The following is a 22,394-nucleotide window of genomic DNA, read 5'->3' on the forward strand; positions in this document are numbered from 1 at the left end:
AATTGAATTACCTGGTATCTTCATAAGAAGTCACTGTAGCCCCATTTTCCCCAGGAGGAAATGGAGGCAAACCTGGTGAGGTGAGTTGCTTGAGGGCACGCAGCTCGTAAATGATAGGGCTGGGACTAAATCCCAGGGGTGTCTGATTTGGTGCCTGGATAACCTGAAGCCCACTTTTCCCAGGCCTCCGTGGGGCTGCCATTGTAACCTCGGCCTGGGAGCTGTTTGAAGTCCTCATAGCCAGAAGCAGGGGTACTAGGCTAAACCAAGTAGTCTGTGAGGATGAACTGCCGGGCAGCGTTCCCATCAGCCAGGCTCACACAACAGCACCCTTCGCCAGCTCCTTCCAGGCAGCCAGATTGAGGGACCCTGTCACAGAGGCCCTCCTCACGGTGGAGCCAGTCTCTAAATTCAACATCTCACAAGGCTAGTCTCCCCCCCCAACCCCCTTCCCCAAATCATCCAGTTCAGGGCAGCTCATGTTCCCTTAAACAGCTGGTATCTCTGCTCAAATTATTTCATGCCAGAGCCCCAAATCCTAATTTTCCGCACTGACAAGATTACTCTCCCGTCTGCCTTTAAAAGGAAGGAGCAGTGGAGTCAGGACCCGTGTGCAGAGGCACGGCTCCATGGTGTGAGCAGCCGGCCAAGCACTCCTGGCGGAGCATCGAGAGACTCGACCCCACGTAGGCACTGAATCTCCTGCCGGAGCTTCAGGCTGAAGGCAGCTTAGCTGTTTTCCCCTTGTCTCCTCTGCAGGCTACCTCATGGGGTTTTGGGAAGACTGTCCTGGCCTTTGCTTTTATGTTTCCTCTGTTGTGCTCTTTCTTTTGAAGAAGAAATCAAAGAGCCGTTGCAGGTCTGCCAGGAAAGCAGGTGCAGGTGTTGTGTTGGTGAGGGGAGGGCAATATGATTAGGGGCACAGACCTTGGAGGCCTGGGTTCAAATCCTTGTTCCGTTTCTTACTAGTGTCAGACACCTGGCAAAGTCACATGACCTGAAACTGCACAGGAAGGGTTGTTAAAGATTAAATGACTCAGTGAGGTGGTGTATACAGAGCTCCGCAGTAGAAAGGATCCCTGTATTACATGGAGGCCGTGCTTTGTGCCAGGCCCATCCCAGTAGATGTCATCTCTGCAAAGAGGGTCACTGACCTGCTGCTAGACATTGGGAGGTCCAGAAAGATGGCATGTGAACCCCCTTTTATACTCATGTTTGCAAAATGTGACTTGATTCCATTTGCTCTTCTAGGTAATTACATTGTTATTACTCTGGGAGCATTGATGCTTCTTGTACTTACGGCAAAAAAGAAAATGCCTTTACCCTCCAACCCCCAAAGAAAAACTACCCTAGGTCATTAACTCATGTGTGGATAGCATTTGTCTCCTCGAAGGTTTCATTGAAGTGCTATGCCTTTGGAGAATTTGATTCCCATTTTAAGGATCTGGATGTTTTCCAAGTCTTCTGAGTGCATGTAACTTAGAATAAAATTAAAACATCAAGTTCAGGCCTCTAATGGGGCTTTGTGATCAATCTCTGTCATAGCTGCCTCGCTAGCAGGTGTGGAAAACAGGGAGGAGCCATAGAAACACACCTGGCCATTGGATGGCTTCACACCAGTGACCACGTTTGAATTGTGTGGAAGGCGTGGCCCCGGAGTGGAGGCATAGAGTATTCTACTGAGCAACACTGGAAATCGGAGTGAGTCCTGGGCTCCTCCCCTTGGTCTACAAGGGGATGAGATGAGTGGATGCTGAAAAGATTGGAGATCTTGTGATGAGATCAGATGGAGTTTCTAGAGAGGAGGAGAGTGAGGGTGTGGGCCAGGAGAGAACCAGTCTAGGCAGCTGTCACTTAAGCAGACTGCGCCTCATTTTGAATGGTCTGCAGCAACTGTTTGGGCCATCCTGAAGGTCAGTGTAAGCCAATGCGCTAAAGGGGCAGGGAGGGGAGAGCAGCTGCCTTTGTTTGCCTACACCCAGAGGTGGCAGGTCTGGGGGTTGGGTGGGGACAGGAGCATGTGGTGTGATCCCAGGCACCATGGGCACCTGCTGAAGTGACTGGCAACTCCTCTGGGAAATGAGCAGAGCCTTCGCCTGCCCTGGAGTCCTCAGTGGAGGCTCCAGACTGCCCCCAGATGTGCATTTCCCGTAAGTGAGTTGGGCAGTGGGCGGTACCTGGAGAGTGAAGTGGAGGAGCTCAGGGTAGTGGAGGAACCAGGGCAGAAGGGGTTAAGGTAAGCTCTGATGTTTCAATAAAACAGCAGCTTCTCTCCACAGACACTGCCACTCTCATTATCTCTGTCAATCAGATCCAAGCAGCAGAACTTCCAAGTTCCCTCTCTGGCTGACAAACTCTCTGTACATGTTCAAAGACCTTCCTGGGCTCCGGAAGCCCAATTACCAGCACTCCGACTTGCCTCTGCAATTCTCTTTCTTAAAGCCCTTCAATTGTCATCTGGAAAATCTGTTACTGCCACCACCTCGGTGGTTTCTGATGAGTGGGGCTGCAGCCGAGTTGCCGGGAGCCCCTCCTGGCTCCCTCACAGGCCTAAGATGTTTTCTGAATGGGCACAGGTCACCTCCCACCTTCCACAGAGAGCAGAATGGCACTTTGGACAATGCTTAGGAGCTTTTTTTTCCAGAGAAATACAACAAAATTAGAATAAACGGTTACTTTGCAGATGTTCTTATTCCCTTTGAGGCCCAGCTCAAGCGTCAAATATATGGGAAGCTTCCCCACCCAAATGTCCCCCCAACCCTATCTATGTATGTGCCAACACACCCTCCCCCGCCCCCCGACCCCCTCAGGAATAGAACGGCAAACACAATGCTTTGTCACACTTAGCATGCAATGAGTGTTTGTTAAATAAATGATTTGGAAATTCTGGAAGTCTAATATCAGAAATTCCATTTGTTTTCAGCATAGGTGAATGCATTTGCTGAGAATATCTTGAATGTCAAATCTTGCCTGTCAGATAGTTTCATAATCCATTCTATGTGTGCTGAATTGTTCTTAATCGGATTAACGTCCCTGGGCAGGACAAAATGGGTCTGCTTTTTCTGGCTAACACTTACTATTCATCTAGCTGATGTCGTGGGGGAAACCGGGGTGCAACTGATTCCATGAAGCAGCCTCGGCATTAATTCTGATACTTACTGATTCGACATGCTGCAGGAGCAGAGGCGAAGCGTGGATAATCACAGATAATAGAGGGCCCAGATGCCACACATGGTTGGTACTGGGACCTGGTTAAGGATGCAGCCATGTCACTGGCTCTGGGCTGAAGCTACTCTACCCATGGGAGTGGGGAGCATGGTCATAGCAGCACCCGACTCCTCTTTTGTCTCACTGGATAATGTTTTCTGGGCTCCCAGATCACCACCTTTCTCTGTGTTCACCGCAACCTGCCCTGGCTCTGAAACTGCTGGATAGAGGGCTGGCTGAGTGCAGGCCTCTCATTTTACCAGCGTCAGAGCCCACCCACCCACGGAGGTGCTCCAGGTGGGGCTGGGTGCCCCCTCTGGCGACCTGAATTGAGAACAACCCTGACTGTTTTGCTGGTAAGTTGAGGAAGATAATAACTGCCTCCTCACCCCCCAACCCTGGGTGATAGGGAGAGCAAGCAGAGAACAGAGGTATGCAGGCTTTACAAACAGTGATCCTCTCACTTCTAAGGGAAGCATATACACTCAAAATGCAAAGGGGGCCCTGACCAGTTTGGGTGTTGCTCAGTGGATAGAGCGTCTGCCTGCGGACTGAAGGGTCCCAGGTTCGATTCCAGTCAAGGGCATGTACCTTGGTTTCGGGCACATCCCCAGTAGGGGGTGTGCAGGAGGCAGCTGATCAATGTTTCTCTCTCATTGATGTTTAACTCTCTACCCTTCTCCCTTCCTCTCTATAAAAAAATCAATAAAATATATTTTTAAAAAATGCAAAGGGGGAGTGGGTCCTGGGAACAGCCCAGGGTCATAGACAATGTGGAAATCTGGGTAGGACTTTTGATTACTGTTTTCTATCAAAGTGAATCATCCTCAAAAGGTTTCCAAACTTTTAGCAATAGTGGAGCAAAGGCTCCCATCTGGACCACCCCCAATGCCTCTACCTAAAGCATCTCAGATGACCGTTCTCTTTCCTTCCCAACCTTGTCCCTTGAGGGCAGCCTGAGGGATGACCTTCACACAGACAGGATCCCACTCCCGAGGCCTGTCTGAATCTGACCAGCTCTGGGAAGCGTGCTCAGCTCCTCCTTCACTGATAGGTGACACGGGCTCCTAGCAGAATGGATTCTCAGGAAAAATGGATTCTCTGAAGCTGAGAGGTGAGGGCCTCAGAGGCAGAGCTGCTTCCCCTCTACCTCCCATAGTGAAAGGAGAACACAGGCTGGGTACTTTGAAGCACAGTAGACTTTCCTGCTTTGTTGTGGGTCTGATCTATTCATGGGCCACAGCCATGAGAACCAGCCACTGTCTCCTAGGTTGGCCGGGGCACCTTTATAGGGTTTGGGATCATTGGGCCTTCACACCTACATGATGGGCTCTTTGCTTCAAACATTGGTGCCAAAGAGGTCCCTGGGTCCCCCGCCCTGAATGCCTCCAGTTCAGGTTATGATCTGGAGCTGAGAACAGTTAGGAGGGCTTGGCTGCCACTGCCTGTGGGATCCCTTGGATGGAGGTCTGTAGCAATCAGGTGCTGCTGACACTTACGTCTTGGTTGGACATATCCCAGTAGGGTCTCTCTCCAAATGACATGACTTCCCACATGACAATCCCGTAGCTCCAGACGTCACTGGCAGACGTGAACTTGCGGTAGGCAATGGCCTCCGGGGCCGTCCATCTCACGGGGATCTTCCCTCCCTGGAAGAAGGAAAAGCCTGGTCAGCCCAAACATCGGGTTTTCAGTTGAAGGCAGATGAAAAAACAGCACACACATCTTTCCACTCTCCCACTCTTTGCCCCACTCTCATATGTCCTGAATTAGGACGGCCAGGATAGTCCGAGCCCCATGGGCAGGCCTCCGTTACTGCACCCAAGCTCAAGCAGGTGATAGGGAGAGCAAACAGAGAACAGAGGCATGCAGGCTTTGCAAACAGTAACACTCCCAGTCCTACGGGAAGCGTATGTGTTCAAAGTGCGTGGCCTCTGCTGCTCTCACACCAGGCGTGGGTGCACCGCCTGTGAGGTGACGGCTGGTACTCAAACTTGCTTGCCCCCTAATTCCCTGCATACTGATTCTAATGTCACCGTTGGGTGGGAGGAGAGAGCACTACAACATGACATTCCATCCGACATGCAACTGACTACATGGGCCACAAAATTTGGGTCAGGAGGAAGTAAAACAAACAAAAAAGGGGGGGGGGGTTCTCGCTCTGCAGCCTGCAGACAACCCTGGGCGGAGGTCCCTGTAGATGCCTGCTGTCCTCCCTGCCCTGCGTGGGAGTCGGCATCAGAGGCTGGAGGTACACTTTGCTAAAGGGCCCACCTACGTGCACAGCACTTGCCTTCTAGGCCCTAGGTTTATGTCTCCGAGGTTCACATCTCCTCCTCCTTGCCAGCAACTCCACCCTCAAAGTTCCGACATGGTTCTCTGCTTGGCCCTCCGTTTGTCTGCCAGACCTTGGCCTATTGTGTTTACTGAAGGGATGATACCCATTCATGTGACCCATCAATCACTAGCCAATGAGCACTGCTTTGTGCCAGGCCCTTTCTGAGAAGCTGCTGCCAGAGATGAGCGGCCAAGGGCCCTTCCCTCAGGCTGCACAGGGGATGGGGAGACAGTCACAAAGCACCAGATACTTAAATGTATGGTTAACAAGATGAAAAGTGATGAGGGTGAGGCTGAGGGGGATACAGGGTGTTCTGAGACCCAGAGGAGACTCCCTAACACAGGAGGGGGGCAGGAACGGTAGCCAGGAGCAGGCAGAGGGGCAGTTTCCTGGAACCTCTGGTCAAGCGAGGACACCAGTACTGCCCCATTCTGCCTGTGTGACCTGGAGCAAGTTACCTAACCTCTCTGTGCCTCGGTTTCTCATTGACAATATGGGGGTGCTGATTGCACCTACATAGTCAGGTTGCTTTGAGGATTAAGTGGGTCACCATCCATACGGTGCTTGGGATGGGCCTGGGGTAGAGGGCAAGTGCTATGCACGTTAACCATTACTTCACTATCCTCAGACCTGGAGGAGGAGGAGAGATGAATCAGGCAAAGAGAGGAGAGGAGGGAAGTCCCGGCAGAGGTGCAGGTGCTGGAGGTGAGAGAGGTGCTGACTGCCAGGCAGCAGGATGGGGAAGCATGGTTTCCGAAGGGGAAGTGAGGGAGGTGAGCAGAGGGCAGGGCTCCCTCTGCAGGTCACCGATGCCACTCAAAGGGGTAAAGTGGGGGCACTTCGAGAGGCTGGCCTCCAAAACACATCATTCACTAGAAAAATATGCTCCTCAAATTTGATGCTTCATGCAACTACCAGGACCTCACTCCCACGGCCCTTTTGTGATGCCTGGACTCTGCCTCCATAATACATGAAACCTGCTGCTCCCTGGCTCCCCACTCCTCAGCCTCGGGCTTCGGCTGAAGAGTCTATTTTTATTCTGACCATTCTCACGATCTGTTCAAACCACCAGAGATACATGTTGGACTTTAGCTAAAATACATTAAAAATGTCTAAGAGGCTAAGCTGAGATGAGGGAGAGAGAAGGAGCAAACAGCAAAGTGTATTTTTATCTGGACTCCTACCCAGGGTCTGGGAGGAAGGAAGGTGACCTGCTGGGCCTCCCCAGGCACACGCCCAGCTCCCTGCAGAAGGGCCATGGCAGGCTTCTGTGGTGGGAGATGTCCTCAGCGCAAATGCCAGCCACCAGCAACATGGCAAATGCCTGAGAGCGGGCTCCAGCTGCTCAGCAGCAGGGCGCGCTGTTCTCACCACCCCCAGAACAGGAATGGACTTTCTGCTTTCATCTGCATGGCACCCTTGGCTGGGAAAAAAGGTGGAAAATGCATCCAGTGACCCAGGAGCTGTCAAAAAATTGGAGGCCAGGGTCCCATAGCTCGGGGACCCCATGTTGTAAGTCACCATTAGGGGAGGGGAGATGTTGCCACACCTGGAGAGGACCTGGACCAGAGGAGAGGAGGAGAGGGGTTTCTGCTCCCTCATAATACCCTCGTTAAGTGAGGTAGGAGAGAGCAGGAGTTTAACTAGTGTGATGTGTGTGTGTTTAACAGAGAGAGAGAGAGAGAGAGAGAGAGAGAGAGAGAGAGAGAGAGAGAGAGAGAGAGAGAGAGAGAGAAGAGAAGAAGAAGAAGAAGAGAAGAAGAAGAAGAAGGAGAAGAAGAAGGAGGAGGAGGAGGAGGAGGAGGAGGAGGAGGAGGAGGAGGAGAAGGAGGAGGAGGAGGAGGAGGAGGAGAGGAAGAGGAGGAGGAGGAGGAGGAGGGGGAGGGGAGGAGGAGGAGGGGGAGGGGGAGGGGGAGGAGGGGAAGGAGGAGGAGATGATGATGATGATGAGAGAGGACTCCATGTGAGAACTAACCAATATGTGTGTCAGAGAGTGAGAGACAGGGAGAAAACTTGGCTGTGTAGGTCTATGAGTAAAAGAAAGTTATGGCTGCCTGGCCAGCATGGCTCAGTGGTTGAGTGTTGACTTATGAACCAGGAGGTCACGGTTTGATTCCCGGTCAGGGCACGTGCCCAGGTTGTGGACCTGATCCCCAGTGTGAGTTGTGCAGGAGGCAGCTGATCAACGATTCTCTCTCATCATTTATGTTTCTATCTCTCCCTCTCCCTTCTTCTCTAAAATCAATAAAAAATATTAAAAAAAAGTTATAGCTTATCTTGTGTGTGTATGTTTGTGTCAGAGAGAGGGGGCGAGGGGATGACAGAGATGTTCTGATGAATTTCAAAGAGCCTATTTGGGAGTCCGAAGGTGTCCTCTCTGCCAAGTCTGGAGCAGACCCCAGGGGTTGCCAGTGACAGCTGTTGAACTGCTCTCTCCCGCATGCAAAGTGGCCATGCTAGGCCCACTGGCAGGGAGCCTCAGCCCTCCTGCCACCTCGGGCCGCTGGGCCTCACTGAACACGGAGCTGGGCCTGTCACTGCCACCCCCCATCCCAGCAGGTGGCAGAGCCTTCAAGAAGAGCCTCCCCGGACAGGCAGGTGACAGCTTGTCATGACCAGCTCTCCCACTCAGCCAGGAGGGCAGGGGATGCTGACCTCTGAGGCAGAACCAACGGAAGGCCAAAGTCAAGGGACAGGTGCTTTCCTTCGTGGGAATTTAAACTTTCCTCCCAGCTTTCGAACATTCTATCACCAGCCTCCTCTTCTGATGCTTAGAGGTAATTATGGTGATGGCTATTTAACCTGCCTTCAATTATGTGAAAGGATTTCTATTAATTTAAAGGATGGTGACCAGCCCCATGGAGGGGACTAGAAGAGAAGGAGGTGGGATGGTATTGCAGCAGGCAGGGTTTCTGCAGGCGAGGAGGGTCCTCCTGCTAGAAGTGACATCTGGACCAGAAGGCCTAAGGCCGACACATTCACCTGACTGCAAAGTGCTCCAAGAGTCCTGGCTCTCACCGGGGCAGGCAGGAGGAAGGGGCACAGAGGAGTGGTTTGCACTGTTGGATGGGAAGGAACATGAGAAAAGAATTCGTGAGGGGTGGGGGTGAGGAACAGAGGAGGCTCCCTGGGAAGGAATCTGTATCCACATGGGCAGGGAGGGGCTGAGCACTGTCCTTGCACAGGGCTTCTCCAGGCACCAGAGGACTCCCTTCCCCAGGATGCTGAGGAAGGGAGTCCTCTGGTCTGCATTTGGCAAGGACGAGGCGTCCCTAAATCTGAGGCATGGGGGTGGGAGAAGGGGAGAGAAGGGAGAAGAACCTCTCCATCATCAGGGCTCTGAGTTCCAAATGACCTCATATACTGAACTTCCACACAGAGCTTGGCACTGAATGGTTGTGCAGCTGAGAAATTCTCTAAAAGTTTCAAATCCACTGCTTCAGAATAATCATGCCTTAACTGAGGTATAAGGCACACTATAAAGATTGTGTGTGTGTGTAATTTGATAAACAAAGTGAAGTCTGGTAGCAGATTAATTCTAATACAGCCATCTCAAGGTTTACTTCCTGATAATCCACACCCACCCCGGCCTGCAGGTGTGATGCCAACGGGTGGAGGTACTTTAGTCGCTCAGCCTCAGCCAGCCTGCAACAAGCATCCTTGCAGCACCCACTCTGCCCAGCATCCTGATGGGGATATGGCAGTGATGAGACTCAGCCAATGCCACCCACCCAGCTCACTGTCTTGCCACAGTGAGATTACACAGGCACAGTTTGCAGCTTTGGTTCTAGAACCCACCCAATTGTGGAGTTTTCCAGGCCAAAGTCTAAACAAAGGACAGATTCCCCTGGCTAGTTACTTACCCTAGAGATGCCCAAAAGGGTAACACTTCTGTGAGTCTGGGCATTGCTACAGTACTCTTCTCTGCCATCCTGTGTGAGACAAAGTCTCAGTGGGCATATTACATGAGTCCAGACCTCCATGCATATTGAGTATGGTGCTCATGGAGTTGTTCATATATTAGATCATGCTGCATGAGGCATCCCCTTGGAGTGATAGGGTTATGACTGAGAGCATCATGCAATGGTTCTGGATTTCATAATGCCCACTCTCTATTAGGGTTATAATATATAAAAAATGTTGGGATGACTGTAAAGATCTAACATGATATGTACGTAAACCACCCAGATATTATCATTAAATAAATGTATTGGATTGTGTCTCCCAAAAGTTATGTTCAAGTTCTAACCGCCTGCACCAGTGAATATGACCTTATTTGGAAATTTGGCCTTTGGAGATATAATTAAATAAGATGAGGACATACTGGATTAGAGTGTGCCAATGACTGGCATCCATGTAAGAAGGCTAGGGGAAGACAAAGAGACACCTAGTAGAGAATGATATGCAGAGACGGGGGCAGAGATTGGCACAATGCATCTAAAAGCCAAAGAATGCCAAAGATTGACAACAACCACCAGAAACTAGGAGAGAGGCATGGAATAGCTTCTTCCTGAGAGCCTTAGGAGAGAGCATCACCCAGCCAACACCATGATTTTGGACTCCTAGCCTCCAGAACTGTGAGAGAAGAAATTCCTGTTGTTTAAAACCACTCAACTTGTGCTACTTGTTATAGCAGCGCTGGGAAACTAACACAATGAGTATATACAACTTTATCAGCCACTAAATTCCCAGGTGGCAGATCCACCACAAACTACTATTAGAGGGCAGTGGGATTCGGGAGTGAGGGACACCTTGGACATTTAGGTTAAAACCCAGCAGACAAACCACAGAGGCTCTGTAGTATTTCCTCAGTGCTGTCGATCAGACCCAGGTCAGTCTATGCCATAAAGGACTGCCCTTTGCCTAGCAATGAGTGCTGTGAGGTGAGGACTGAAGGGGCAGCGCCAAGGCACTGCCACTGATGTGGTATGAGGACGGCAGTGGGAAGGCAGCTCTGATACTGCTGCTGGAGGAGCCACCATCGCTCCTCCTCGCTGGAGAGGCATGGCGTGCCTGAGGGAGAATCCTGCCAGCCACGCCCCAGACCAGGTGGAACTCCAAGCCTGGGTGGCTGGAGGCAGTGTCAATACCCCGCTTCTGGGCATCCCCAGAAAGCCTCACCTGGCGGTTCTCAAGCTTTGCCCATTGGAATCACACTGGGGAAGTTAATTTATTCAGAATCTCTGAGAGCGGTGCTCACACATTGGTTGGTTTTAACAAGCTTCAGGGAATCCTAATGTGCAGTCATTAGTCACGACCACTGGCCGGGAGCCGCGGTGTTCAAGTTTACATGTGCACCAGAACCTCCCAGAAGGCTTGTTAAAACACACATCACAGGGCCATAACCCAGACTTTGGAATTTACCAGTTCTGGGATAGGGCTTGGGAATTTACATTTCCAACAATTTCCAAGTATGGTTCCCAAACATGGAGAACCACTGGCACAAATCAGCCCCTACGATAAGTAACGTATAAGTAACCCATAGATCAACAAGTATAAGTCGTAGATTGAGTGAGGTCTCATCTTGAATACCAACTCTGGTCATTGTTAGCGGCTGGGTTAAGGAGGGTTCTGAGGCTTCCTTTGAACTCAGCAAGCAAGAGTGCCATGACTGATGAGTGATGTCTACCCAGAGTAAGGGATGGGAGGTGGCATATATGGCAAATATTTGCCAACACTGAACTAAAAAGCTCAAAAGATCTCCAAATGACAGAAAAAAAGGCAGTGACAGGCTTCTTTGGTTTCCATCAAGTATATCTGTGGCCCCAGGGAAATGGGGGGAGAGCTGAAGTTCACATCCCAGAGCAAGCACCCTCTGGACGGGCCCTGGGACTCTCCGCTTGGAGCAGGGCCACTCTGGCAGCGAGGGTGGCCAGGCTTGGTGAGGCATTTGCCCGCTTGCTCGTGAGAGGGGCTCTGCTTTGCCCTCTGTGAACAGGTCAGATACAGATGGCCCTGCCCTCAGGGGGACCCATGGGACATGCCCTCCTCCTGTTCCCTAGTCCTGTCCACTGCCCTGGACTGAGACGTCCGCCGTGGCGCTAAGTGTTAAATTAAGAAGGCATTTTAGAATGAATGTCTCTATTTAAAAGCACTCTGAAAATACACTGACCCTTTTCCCCCAACCTAATCAGCAAAGTGATTTTTCCAGATAAGGCCCGTATCAGCCAAGAAGGAAAAGAAGTTTCAGCCTAAAAGGTTATCTTTCTCCGAATGCTACCAGCTTCTAACAGCCAGTGGAAATGGCTTCTGGCTGCTGAATCGCTACTGAGTCTAGATAATAAAGAGGCCGTTCCTTGCTCCCCAGGATGCCAGGAATTTGCATGAAAACAGTCTCTCCGTTTTCTGAAAGAGTTCATCTGGCCCTGCTGCTCCTTTCTTTCCAGGAGCCACAATCTTGATGGTGACACTGTAATTTATTACCATGCTAAGGATTATGATGCAACATACAGAGTTAGAAACGGAGGTGGCGAACAGGCAGCAGGAACAGGTGAGCTTGTGGAGAGGATGGTCTTATTTGTCATGCAAATGGCACACAGAACAGAAAAGGGCTGGGAGAAGAGACAACCCCACAAGACACACTGCATTGGCTGCCGACAAAATTGTTTCTAAATAGAATGTTTTTCAAAGCTTTTTTCCCCCTTGAAGCATTAGCTGCTCCTCCGAAATGAATGGCACAATGTATTTTGTACTAGTAATAAAAAATGTGATTTGAATAACTACAAATGTAGAGATTTACAGTCAGTGGGGTCCTTGCTGCCTTTCCCCTGAGCTTTGTGGGCACTGAAACCCTTCTGTGAGATGCTGGGAAAGGTAATTGCAGCCCAAACATCATTTTCCAGCAGCTAGAGAAAGGCCTATTTGGACATAAATTAACTAAAAATATGCGATGATAGTGTGTGTTTCATGTGTGAAGAACAGAAAGGCCACTTGGTGACGTTTCCCAGCTGGGGACAAAAAAAACCCACAAAACAAAAGCCCTGTTCCACCCAAACAGACGTTGTTTCTCTGTGCTACACTGTCAAGGCAAACAGCTGTCTTTTACTACTCACCCCCAACTAGCCTCTAGAGACTTCGATGTGGGCTTTATTATTATTATTTTATCACACAGCACGTCTCGGGTTTGTAATTGTTTATAATTAAAAAGAAAGGATGGAGAGACAAGGGCTAAATAATTCACTGGCTGCCTTCATTCATTTGGCAAGGAGGCAGTGGGGAGGCTCCCTGGGCCAGGCCCAGGTGAATGAAAGGAAACGGAACAATACCGCTTCTGCCCTGAGCGGGGCACTGTTCAGGGAATCTCACAGTGAATCAGCTCAAGGATGGTTCAAGCTTGGCCTTTCCTTGTGCCACCCCCACAGCCTGAGCCTTCTATGGGTCCTCCTGAAAAGTCAGCCCCAGGAGAGAGCGGCTGGATGAACTGGCCCAGTGGGCTTTAGTCTCTGCACTTTGCCTACAGAAGGAGCCAGTACCCATCAAAGACCTGGTGGGCAAGCATGTGCCTGCTCTGCTGCTGAAACAAAAACTCCCCACTGCCGCCCTGGCTGGTGTGGCTCAGTTGGCTAGAGCATCGTTCTGTATACTAAAAGGTTGTGGGTTCGATTCTTGGGATTCTCAGTCAGGGCACATACCTAGGTTTCAGGTTAAATCCCCCATTGGGGCACGTTTGGAAGGCAACCAATCAATATTCTCACTCATGTGGATGTTTCTCTCTCTTTCCTCCCCCTCTTCCTTCTCCTCCTTCTCCTCTCTCTAAAATCAGTAATAAGCATATCCTTGGGTAAGGACTAAAAACAAAACAAGACAAAACAAACTCCCCACTCCCTAGGGAGAGATGTGTGGGGGGGAGCCTTTAGGCCCTTTGGATGACAAGGTTGGCAGGGAGGACCAGGGAACAGGGCGGGCAGGGTTGAAGAGGAGGCTAGCAGGTCACACTGTTGTCTACCCTTCCCTTCCTGGGCCATGTCCAGTGTGTATTCATTGCTTTTCTGAATGTGTCAGGAAATGTGCTTTCTCCTGGAGACCCTCATCCCTCCTGCTTCACTGCTGTCTGCCCCTAGCCCTAGGCCACCCCAAGAGACCACAGTCCTCTCCTTTTTCAGCCTGTGAGCCCTGGGTCTCCCACTTGTCCCCATGTCTCTGTCAATAGGCCATGCCAGCCCACCCACCTTTGCCCCATGTGTCTCCCATGACCCTCAGGCTCCCGGAGCTCTGAGATAGGGCCACACCTCCCATGGCAATGTGGCTGGCAGGGGATCCCGACAGTGAGCGGCGAGAGGTGGGGGCTGCTGGGGCAGGTGGATTCTGTCTGGGGATGGAGGCTGGCCTCTTCGAGACCTCTGTCCCGCTCTGTGGGGTTTATTCCATTGTCCTTATTAAGTTTCCCTGTCTCTTCATGTGATGTAAGCATCTGACAGACTGTCGTGGCAACCCATTTTAATAGGCACAGCAGTAGGTAGATTCCTCATTCACAGTGTAATTTTTGATGCCTTACCGATGTTCACTAGCCACACCTCTAGTCTCTTTTCCTGCCCGACCCTCCAACAGCTATTTAAAAATAATCATTCACATTAAATAGCTCAAGTTCTCCTGGCTCCTGAACTGCACCCCCTTCTTGGCATTGTTTCTTCCTTGAACAATCTGGGCAGTTATAACCAAGTCACTTAAACACTCTGTCTTACTGTCTCTACCTGCCAATAGGGATAATAATGCTTAATTATCTCAGAGAGCGGATGAGGAGCTGTTAGCTAATGCTGGCGGAGCGAGATGTGAGAGTGAGCGAGCAAGGCTGCTCCACCTGCCTCCATGAGCCCTGTTCTCCGGGTGCCTGTGGCTGGAGGGATGGCCAGGGAGATCCAGAGAGAGCCCCAAAGACTATCAGGGGTGGAGGGTCAACTCCTTCCCTGGTACTTTCCCCACCAGTTACCTAAAGCACCTATTCTGAGGTTTGTTTTACAGATGCTAGAAGCTGGGGGAGAGAGGAGAATGGCCACAGGTCCACATCTTGTAAAAGGTGAAGGGGCAATTGGCACCAGGTCCTTCCATTCCAAACCCTACGCTGCCTGTTCCCCCATAGGGGGTAACAGGAAAGGAGAACGAAAGAAAACTGGAGCTGTGTGTCCCTGTGTATGGAGGGCAGGTGGCATCTTTTCTCTCCCAAAGGAGAAAAAACACTTGGCTTCTGTTTCACTTTTACAGAGCACGAAACTCCAAACTCTCAGGCCAGGGTCCCATTCCACCCCTGCCGTCATCACCCCCAGACTGTCCACAACCCAGTGAGTTTTAGGGTACAAAAATCCACCTGAGTCTGCTACATTTTTTATGTGTGGGGGACATTTATTGTGAGAGAAGAATATGAAGGTGTGCCTGCAGGTAAAATGAGAAAAAACATTCATTGGTTTCTTGTAAATAAAGCATCAACAAGCACAGTGTACGTGAAGGAGTAAGTGAGGAAGACCAATGCTGCTTTGTATGTGTGTGTGGTGGGGGTGATGTATGTGTGAGGAGTGTAAATTGGCAAAAAGTTTGGGGAAATAAACTTTCTCTCCCCAAATTTAAAACATGTAATTCTTAACATCACCACAAGGGGCAGATGAATATCAGGTGCCTCCAGATGTGATCCCCTGAGGACAGTCACTTATGCAATGTACAGTTCATATCTTGGGTCTGATCATGAGGAGAGATCATACAAACCCCAAATGAGAAAGGTTCTATTAAAAAAGAGACAGTTATTCTTTAAAAATGTTATTAGGACAAAACAAACAAAAAAGGCCATAGAAATGTCCTAAATTAAAAGGGACTAAATTAACATGACAGTGAAACACAATATCTGATCCTAGAGTAGATCTGTACTAGAAGGAAGAAGTGATAAAAAGGACATTTTGGGATCAATTAGAATAGAGACAGAAGATTAGAGAAACTATTTTATCCCTCTTAAATCACTGACAATGAAAGCTATACTGTAGTTATGCAAGAGAATATCCCTATACTTAGGACACACAGAGACACACAGATTATATGGGGATAGAGGTCCATGATGTATGCAACATACCTTCCAAGAATTTAGAAAAAGAATACCTGGGGTGGGGGTGGGGGGAGCAGGCAAATAATAAAGAAATGGGGTAAGATAACAATAGGTAAAGAATCTGGACAAATGTTATATGGATGCTATTTGTATTATTCTTATTCTTGAAATTTTTCTTTGTTTGAAATTTTTTTAAAAATTGAAATGTGCACATTCTTTGATTCAGCAAATTCTCTTCTTAGATTTCTTTTACAGAAATATCTATCCAAGTGTACAGAAACATCTCCATATAAGAATATTCACTGAAGCACTGTTTGAAATAATACATCAGAAACACCTAGATGACCATCCCCAAAGAGCTTGTTAAACTGTTTTTACAGTTCATTTGTGCAAAGGATGCCTGAGAAAGAGCCTGAGAAAACCTACAGGCAGAAACAAAAGGTCTCCAAAGGCATGAGGTAAGGTACTGAGAGGGGAAAAAGTCATTTTCGTGGTACATCATTAAGTAACAGAGCACGTCGATGAACAGATCAGTATATATAGTATGAGACCATAAAAATTACATAAAAACAAAACACACGCACAATACACAATAAAGTTGGGAAGGAAACCTATGAAACTATTAATGATAGTGACGTCTGGGATTTGAGTGGGCGGAGTATGTTTCATTTCTTACATTAAACACACTTTCATATTTTGATATCTAATATATGCTTGATGTGTAGCAAATGAGCATTGCTTTTATAAATAAAACTATAATAACATTTTTTTACATGTAGCATTCTAGAAACTTCTTTAGATCCCTTTCTTCAGATGGGCTGACCCTTCAGGTTGGACCAATAAGCCCCTCTCTCCTTGCCTGCTCTGGGATCAGGTGTTGGGGAGGGAATGGGAGGTTATGATGGCCACAGTCTGTGAGTGGGACTGGTGACAACAGTCATTAAGAGCCACAGGGAAAGGGTCAGGTCTGGGTTGGAAGAACAGAAACTGAGGGTCTCTTCCTCCCGCTGCGGAGAACCCGGCTGCCTTGGATGGTGATAGTGCTTCCTGGGTACAGGGGGTCCTGCTCCATTCTACACTGACTGCTCTCTTCCTCGGTATCTCAGATCTCCAGGGACATGTTTGTCACACATTAATTAATTTCTTACTCACTCCACACACAGTTACTGAGCGGCACATGGAGGCTCAGGGATACTGTGATAAAAGAGGAAGCCAAGCCAGCTGCAGGGCTGGGTAAGAACACGAGGCAGTGGCAGAGGCTGTGCATTGCATCTGAGCAGGCTGGGAGAGGGCGCGGCCGTGAAACCAGGGTGATGAGAGCACGGTGGAGGCTGGGTCACGGGCCCAGATGCCTGTGGTTGTTCCCAATCTCTCATTCTTCTGGCCTAGGATTCTATTGGCCTGCCTAGTACTGCACAACAGAACCCTGTCTTAGGGTGTGCTGGGAGACCTGACTTCATTTAGACTTTAGCCAATGCTGCTTGCATCTTATTTTTCCTTTCCCCATGGGTATATTTTCTGACCTACTTTGGGATTTATACATTTTGTCATTTCTGAGAAAACCAACGCCTGGAGTTACTCCCACATTCCCAGCCCTAACTTTCCTCCAACCTGGTGGGTCTAGATCCCTGGTCCTTGCCTCCCTGCCTGTCCCTCTTGGGCCCATGGGAGCCCAGGGATGGATTACTATATGGGTGTCTCAAAGGCAGCCGGATTCTTAATAGTGGGAGAAAGAGACCCCTCAGTGTCTGCTCCTCTAACCCTGGACCTGAGACTTTTCCAGTGGCTCTTAGTGGCTGTTATCACCAGTCCTACTCACTAGACTTGGGGCCTTCCTAATCTTGCCACAGCCTTGAAACTCTGCCTAGAACTGTGGGGCCTGTGTTTCAGAATTTTCTGGAAACTTCTCCTGCTGAAGTCCAAAGACTCCCTCTTTTCAGAGGGTCCAGAACCCATTTTATCTGGGACTGGTAAGCTATAAGTTCCTCCCCCCCCCAAAAAAAACAACAACAAAACAACAACCCACAATTCCCATTTCTACCAGTCATGGCTTCCCAAGGCCTGGGAACCCATATCCACTGTTTCCTGGGAACCCAAAAGGCTCAGGAGATAATCCTCAATCACAAGTCAAGAGATGCCCCGAGTTCTTGAGATCTGTGGCCTCTGCACATGGTAAGCCAGCTGGCTTGTTGATCCTGGAGTTTCTATCTCCTACAGGAACATTTCAGTGTATCCCAAGATCTATAGGACTTTCACCTTTCTGGCCTCTCCAGGTTGTATTTTACTCCCTGTGCCCAAGGACAGGTGAGATGAGGAAGGTGGAGGACAGGGCATCCTAGCTCTGAGCAGAACAGGCATGAGGGAAGAGAAGCAGAAATTTAAAAACTAGCATATTTGTGGGGCAGAAAGGAGCTTGTCTGCTTTCCCCTTGTCATGCTCTCCTCTCCCCTTCAGGTAGATTACAGACTGTTTAACTCACAGGTGTGGGAAGAGTAGATAGTGATGGAACGAGACCAGATCTGAAGAGCCATAGCCTAATACAGGGAACAGCAACCTTGGAACAGATGAGAAGCTTAATGTTTTTTGTCCAAAGGTCATTCCAAAACATCCCGGGTAAAAATCAAAGAGAACGTGATCTTCAGAATGTTATTAGGTTGAGTTTCCAAGCAGGACAAAGAAACAGTTTATTGGGTTACGGAACCATCTGAAATATCCCCTTGTCAATGACAAGTGTTGACACTGTGGCTGGAGTTGGAAAACATCATCTTGCAGCCATGATAATACAGACCAGTTCAGACAAGAGTCATTGATGGCTGCTAAAACTAGGGGGAAATTTTTGATGAAGAGCAGGGTATTACATGGCCTCTTTTCCCACAGACTGCTTATCAGTTGTAAGAGAAAAAGATATGTAATATGTACCGTATGTAACTATACACTGAAGAAGTGGACAAAACCTTGACCAGGTGATCAAAATTAATAACACTAATGAGGGGCAGATGGACCTCACGTGTCTTGAGATATGACATCCAAGGCAAGACACACCATCACTGATGTAGGATTATGGCCAAGAATGTAGAACCTGAATCTAATTATAAGGAATACCAGAAAAGCCCCCAAAAAGGAATGTTCTATTAATAAAGAAGGTGACTATATTCTTTAAAAATGTCAATATCATAAAAGACAAAGAAAGACAGTGGAAATGTTCCAGATTGAAGGAGACTGAGGAGACATGACAACTAAATGTAATACCTGATCCTATCCAGCAGGTCCTGGATTTTTAATTTCAACAAAATTAAAAATAATATCCATTTAAAGAGATTTTAATCCAAAAAAAAGGGTTCTTGAAAAATCTCCTTTTCAATTCATTAGGTAACTCAAGAAGTTCTCCAACCAAACAATAGCATTGTTCTTAAAGAGAAGTCGGTGAGGAGCCCACAGACACTCCTATCACGCAGACCTTTGGAGCTCCTAAAATGTAACAAAATTTCCCTGGAATCTTTTTTAAAGACCAATATTGGGCAAGCTTTGTATAATCTCTTATAGGTTTAGAAAAACTATGATTGTGGATGGAAATACTGACACATAAAATAACCTTCTGTCATTGCATTTGGTGGCCCATGCTTTTCAAATACTGCACTTGACATGGCAAAACCCTTGTTTGGAAAGAAACCTTGGGAAAAGCTCAATATTTAAAACAGAGGAGAGGCTGTGGCTGAAGCAGGGTGGTGGCCTGGAGCCCAGCGAGGTACCCCCATCACCCTAGCAGTGCCCCTGACCCAATTCCTATTAACTCCAGGATATGGAGAGAAGAGCACCTACAAGGAGTGCTCACATACTAGAGACTCACATATGAGGGCTGAACCCACATTTTTTTCTTTTCCTTGAGTCACATATATGTTCTGACATGATTGTTGAACTATATAACATATATATGTATATGTGTGTGTGTGTGTATATGTGTGTGTGTGTGTGTGTGTGTGTGTGTGTGTGTGTGTACTTGATTTCAGAAAGGAAGGGAGAGGAAGAGAGAGGTAGAAACATCAATGATGAGAGAGAATCATTGATTGGTTTGATTGGTTGCCTCTTGCACGCACGCGCGCACGCACACACACACACACACACACACACACACACACACCGCACACACTGGGGATTGAGCCCGCAACACAGGCATGTGCCCTTGACCAGAATCGAACCCAGGACCCTTCAGTTCACAGGCCAATGCCCTATCCACTGAGTCAAACCTGGCTAGGGCTGATTATTGTACTTTTGATCTTTGCCTCAAATGGTTAGTCCTACTACTAATGGTTCAACTACTCATTACGCCTAAATGGAGTGTATGCTTCCTGACGGTGACTCAATGAGCTCTAATTTCTTAACAGAGGCATTTCTGCTATAATGTTGTACACACATTTCAAACAACCTCATATTCTGCAAAATTGCACAATTAAACATCAGAGCCTATGGGGGAAACTTACATTTGGAGAAAATCATTCCAAATGTAACAAAACCACAACAATCCTAATAAAATGAGAAGCACAGGTAAATTACAAGCTGCATTTGCACCAGTGCTTCAGGTTCTCTGCAGCCTAAATCTTGCAGGCCCTGGGGGGCATTCACATCACTTAGTGGTTAGTTTCATCAAAATTAAAAATCTGATCCAGAGTATAGACTTCTTTGTGAAAAAATTAAAATTTAACATAAAGGAAAATGTTTTCATAGTTTCCTCATCTTTACCAGATAACAGAGTGGAAAACATAGTGGTTTTGGGAACCACTAAACCAGCCACTATTTGTATTAAAGAAAGGCCTTTCTGTCAATGTTCAACTTTTTTCTTAAGATCTTCTCATTATGCTAAGGCTTTCTCTTTAATTGTAAGAAGGCTTGCCCCAATTGCTTCAAAACATACATCTTGGGGAAAGATTACATGAGAACCACAGGACTTCCACTATATACTGACATCATTCCCCCATTAATAATCATGTATCGAGTGAGTCTGCCTTGAAGAAACAGGTACTGTCACAGAACAGGCTATATCTCCATTCCCATTGTTATGAGGAACCGCAGGGGAGGAGACAGCAGTCGGACATCTATCAAGTGCCCACTGGGCACCAACTCCTCTGATGGGAATTTATATCTTTAATATCATCCAAATTTCACCATCATACTAAGAGATAGGTTCTTAGCCCCATTTTACAGATTAGAAAAGTGAGGCTCATGAAGTAAATACCTCAGCAGGTCACAAAACGTGTTAGTTAGCAGAACTAGGGTTTAGCTTTTGGTCTAGTTCCCATCCATTGCTCTTTACATTCCATTGCTTAGATTTCATATTAGGATCCTTCCCCTTGCATTAGTAACTAAAGGGAACTTGTCCCACTCATTGCTAATTATATTTAGTATGTCATGTATTGTTGGAACAGACTTTCCCCCTCCAGAACAAGGTAAAATAATTTGCTAAGAGCCAGAATAATTTATTCTAATTCATCAGATTTTATAGTAACTTTAATTTTGTTACTTTTTTATAGGACTTCACTAGTAGAAGTTTGTTAAAGTACTTTCAAGACAATTTTTCCTTTGATCACAATAATAACGTGATACAGATCAAGTATTACATACTATCCCATCCAACAGATAATGGAACTGAGCCTCAAAAAGGTAAAGGAACTTAACCAAGTTAAGAATTGGCAGAGTTAGGATTCAAACCATGTTTTCTGGCTCAAAATGCAGCCTTGTCCTTATAATTGCTGAGGGAACCACCTTCGAAATTATCTACAGTGAAGGCCTGTGTTTTGAATCTGTCATTAGAGCTATTGAACCGAGTTATGCTACATGATTTGAAATGTGATAAAACATTTAGAAATAAAGCAAGGAAAGAATGAGTTTAGTGTGTTTGTTATGAAAGATAATGATTACTTGTAGGATAATGGGTATTAGAAGCCTATACAAATAAACAACCCAAAAAATTGAATAATGGGTTTTAAATGATGATGTCTTATTTACTTACTAAAATAATTTTCTAATACTGAAAACTATTGTAGAATGCTAATCATTATTTTGGATAATAGAACCACGGCATGTGCAATAGGAAAAAGTAATTTAAGAGGAGCATAAGCTATCATAAAGTGATAGTTAGGAATCAGCTACCCTCCTACCTATCCTCCTCCCTTTCCTGGCCAAATTCTCGGGGTAGAAAATGCAACTACCAAGCTATTTCATAGGATTTTATTGGTGATGTTGGTTTAATGGCACATGAACTCATACTGCTTGGCAATTTTGGGTGGAGTCTCCCTGAATTTTCCTCATTTTTTTTTGAACAAGGCATTTTTCATTTTGCACTGGACCCTGAAATTGTGGCGATATAGATGGATGAAGTGAACCACAAGAATATGGGATTTTTTCATGAAGGCAGAGGGATGATGATAAAGTTTGGAGGGCAAGGAGGATTCTGACTCCAACCTATGACCCTGGATGGGCGTACCCTGAACATGTGTAGGGTCTGGGGCAAGAGTGCAAGTGGAACCCAGGCGCTTGGCCCATTCCCTTCTCCTCTTACTCCAGTGCAGTGAAGTGTGTTGTGTACATGCCTGTGGATACCCCAGCCCTATATCTGACCCCCATCTACACCCCCATCTGCCATTCTCTATGCACCTAGGAGTGGGCCAAATTCCTTTCCAAAGGAAAAGTTCTCAGAAACGATGGGTCCTAAAATCAGGGTTCATGGCTACTCCTGGCTAAGTGTTGGGCCAGGGCCTCGGTATATGTGCCCAAACCATATACACCTAATAGAGAGTAAGGAAGAAAATGTGCCTGGACAACAGCATGTAT

The 22,394-nt window shown here is 47.5% G+C and overlaps 1 protein-coding gene across 1 annotated transcript in view; it reads right to left on the reverse strand.

The window, feature by feature from the left end:
• EPHB1 (EPH receptor B1) overlaps positions 1-22,394 on the reverse strand; it is a 407,554-nt gene that overhangs the window by 9,415 nt on the left and 375,745 nt on the right. The window contains exon 13 of the mRNA XM_036332515.1: positions 4,707-4,856. Within this exon, the coding sequence (XP_036188408.1) occupies positions 4,707-4,856 (150 nt within the window). The remainder of the gene's footprint in view (positions 1-4,706; positions 4,857-22,394) is intronic.

The sequence above is a fragment of the Myotis myotis genome, unplaced genomic scaffold (assembly GCF_014108235.1).
Source record: "Myotis myotis isolate mMyoMyo1 unplaced genomic scaffold, mMyoMyo1.p scaffold_m19_p_13, whole genome shotgun sequence".
NCBI classification, from domain to species: Eukaryota; Metazoa; Chordata; class Mammalia; order Chiroptera; family Vespertilionidae; genus Myotis; species Myotis myotis.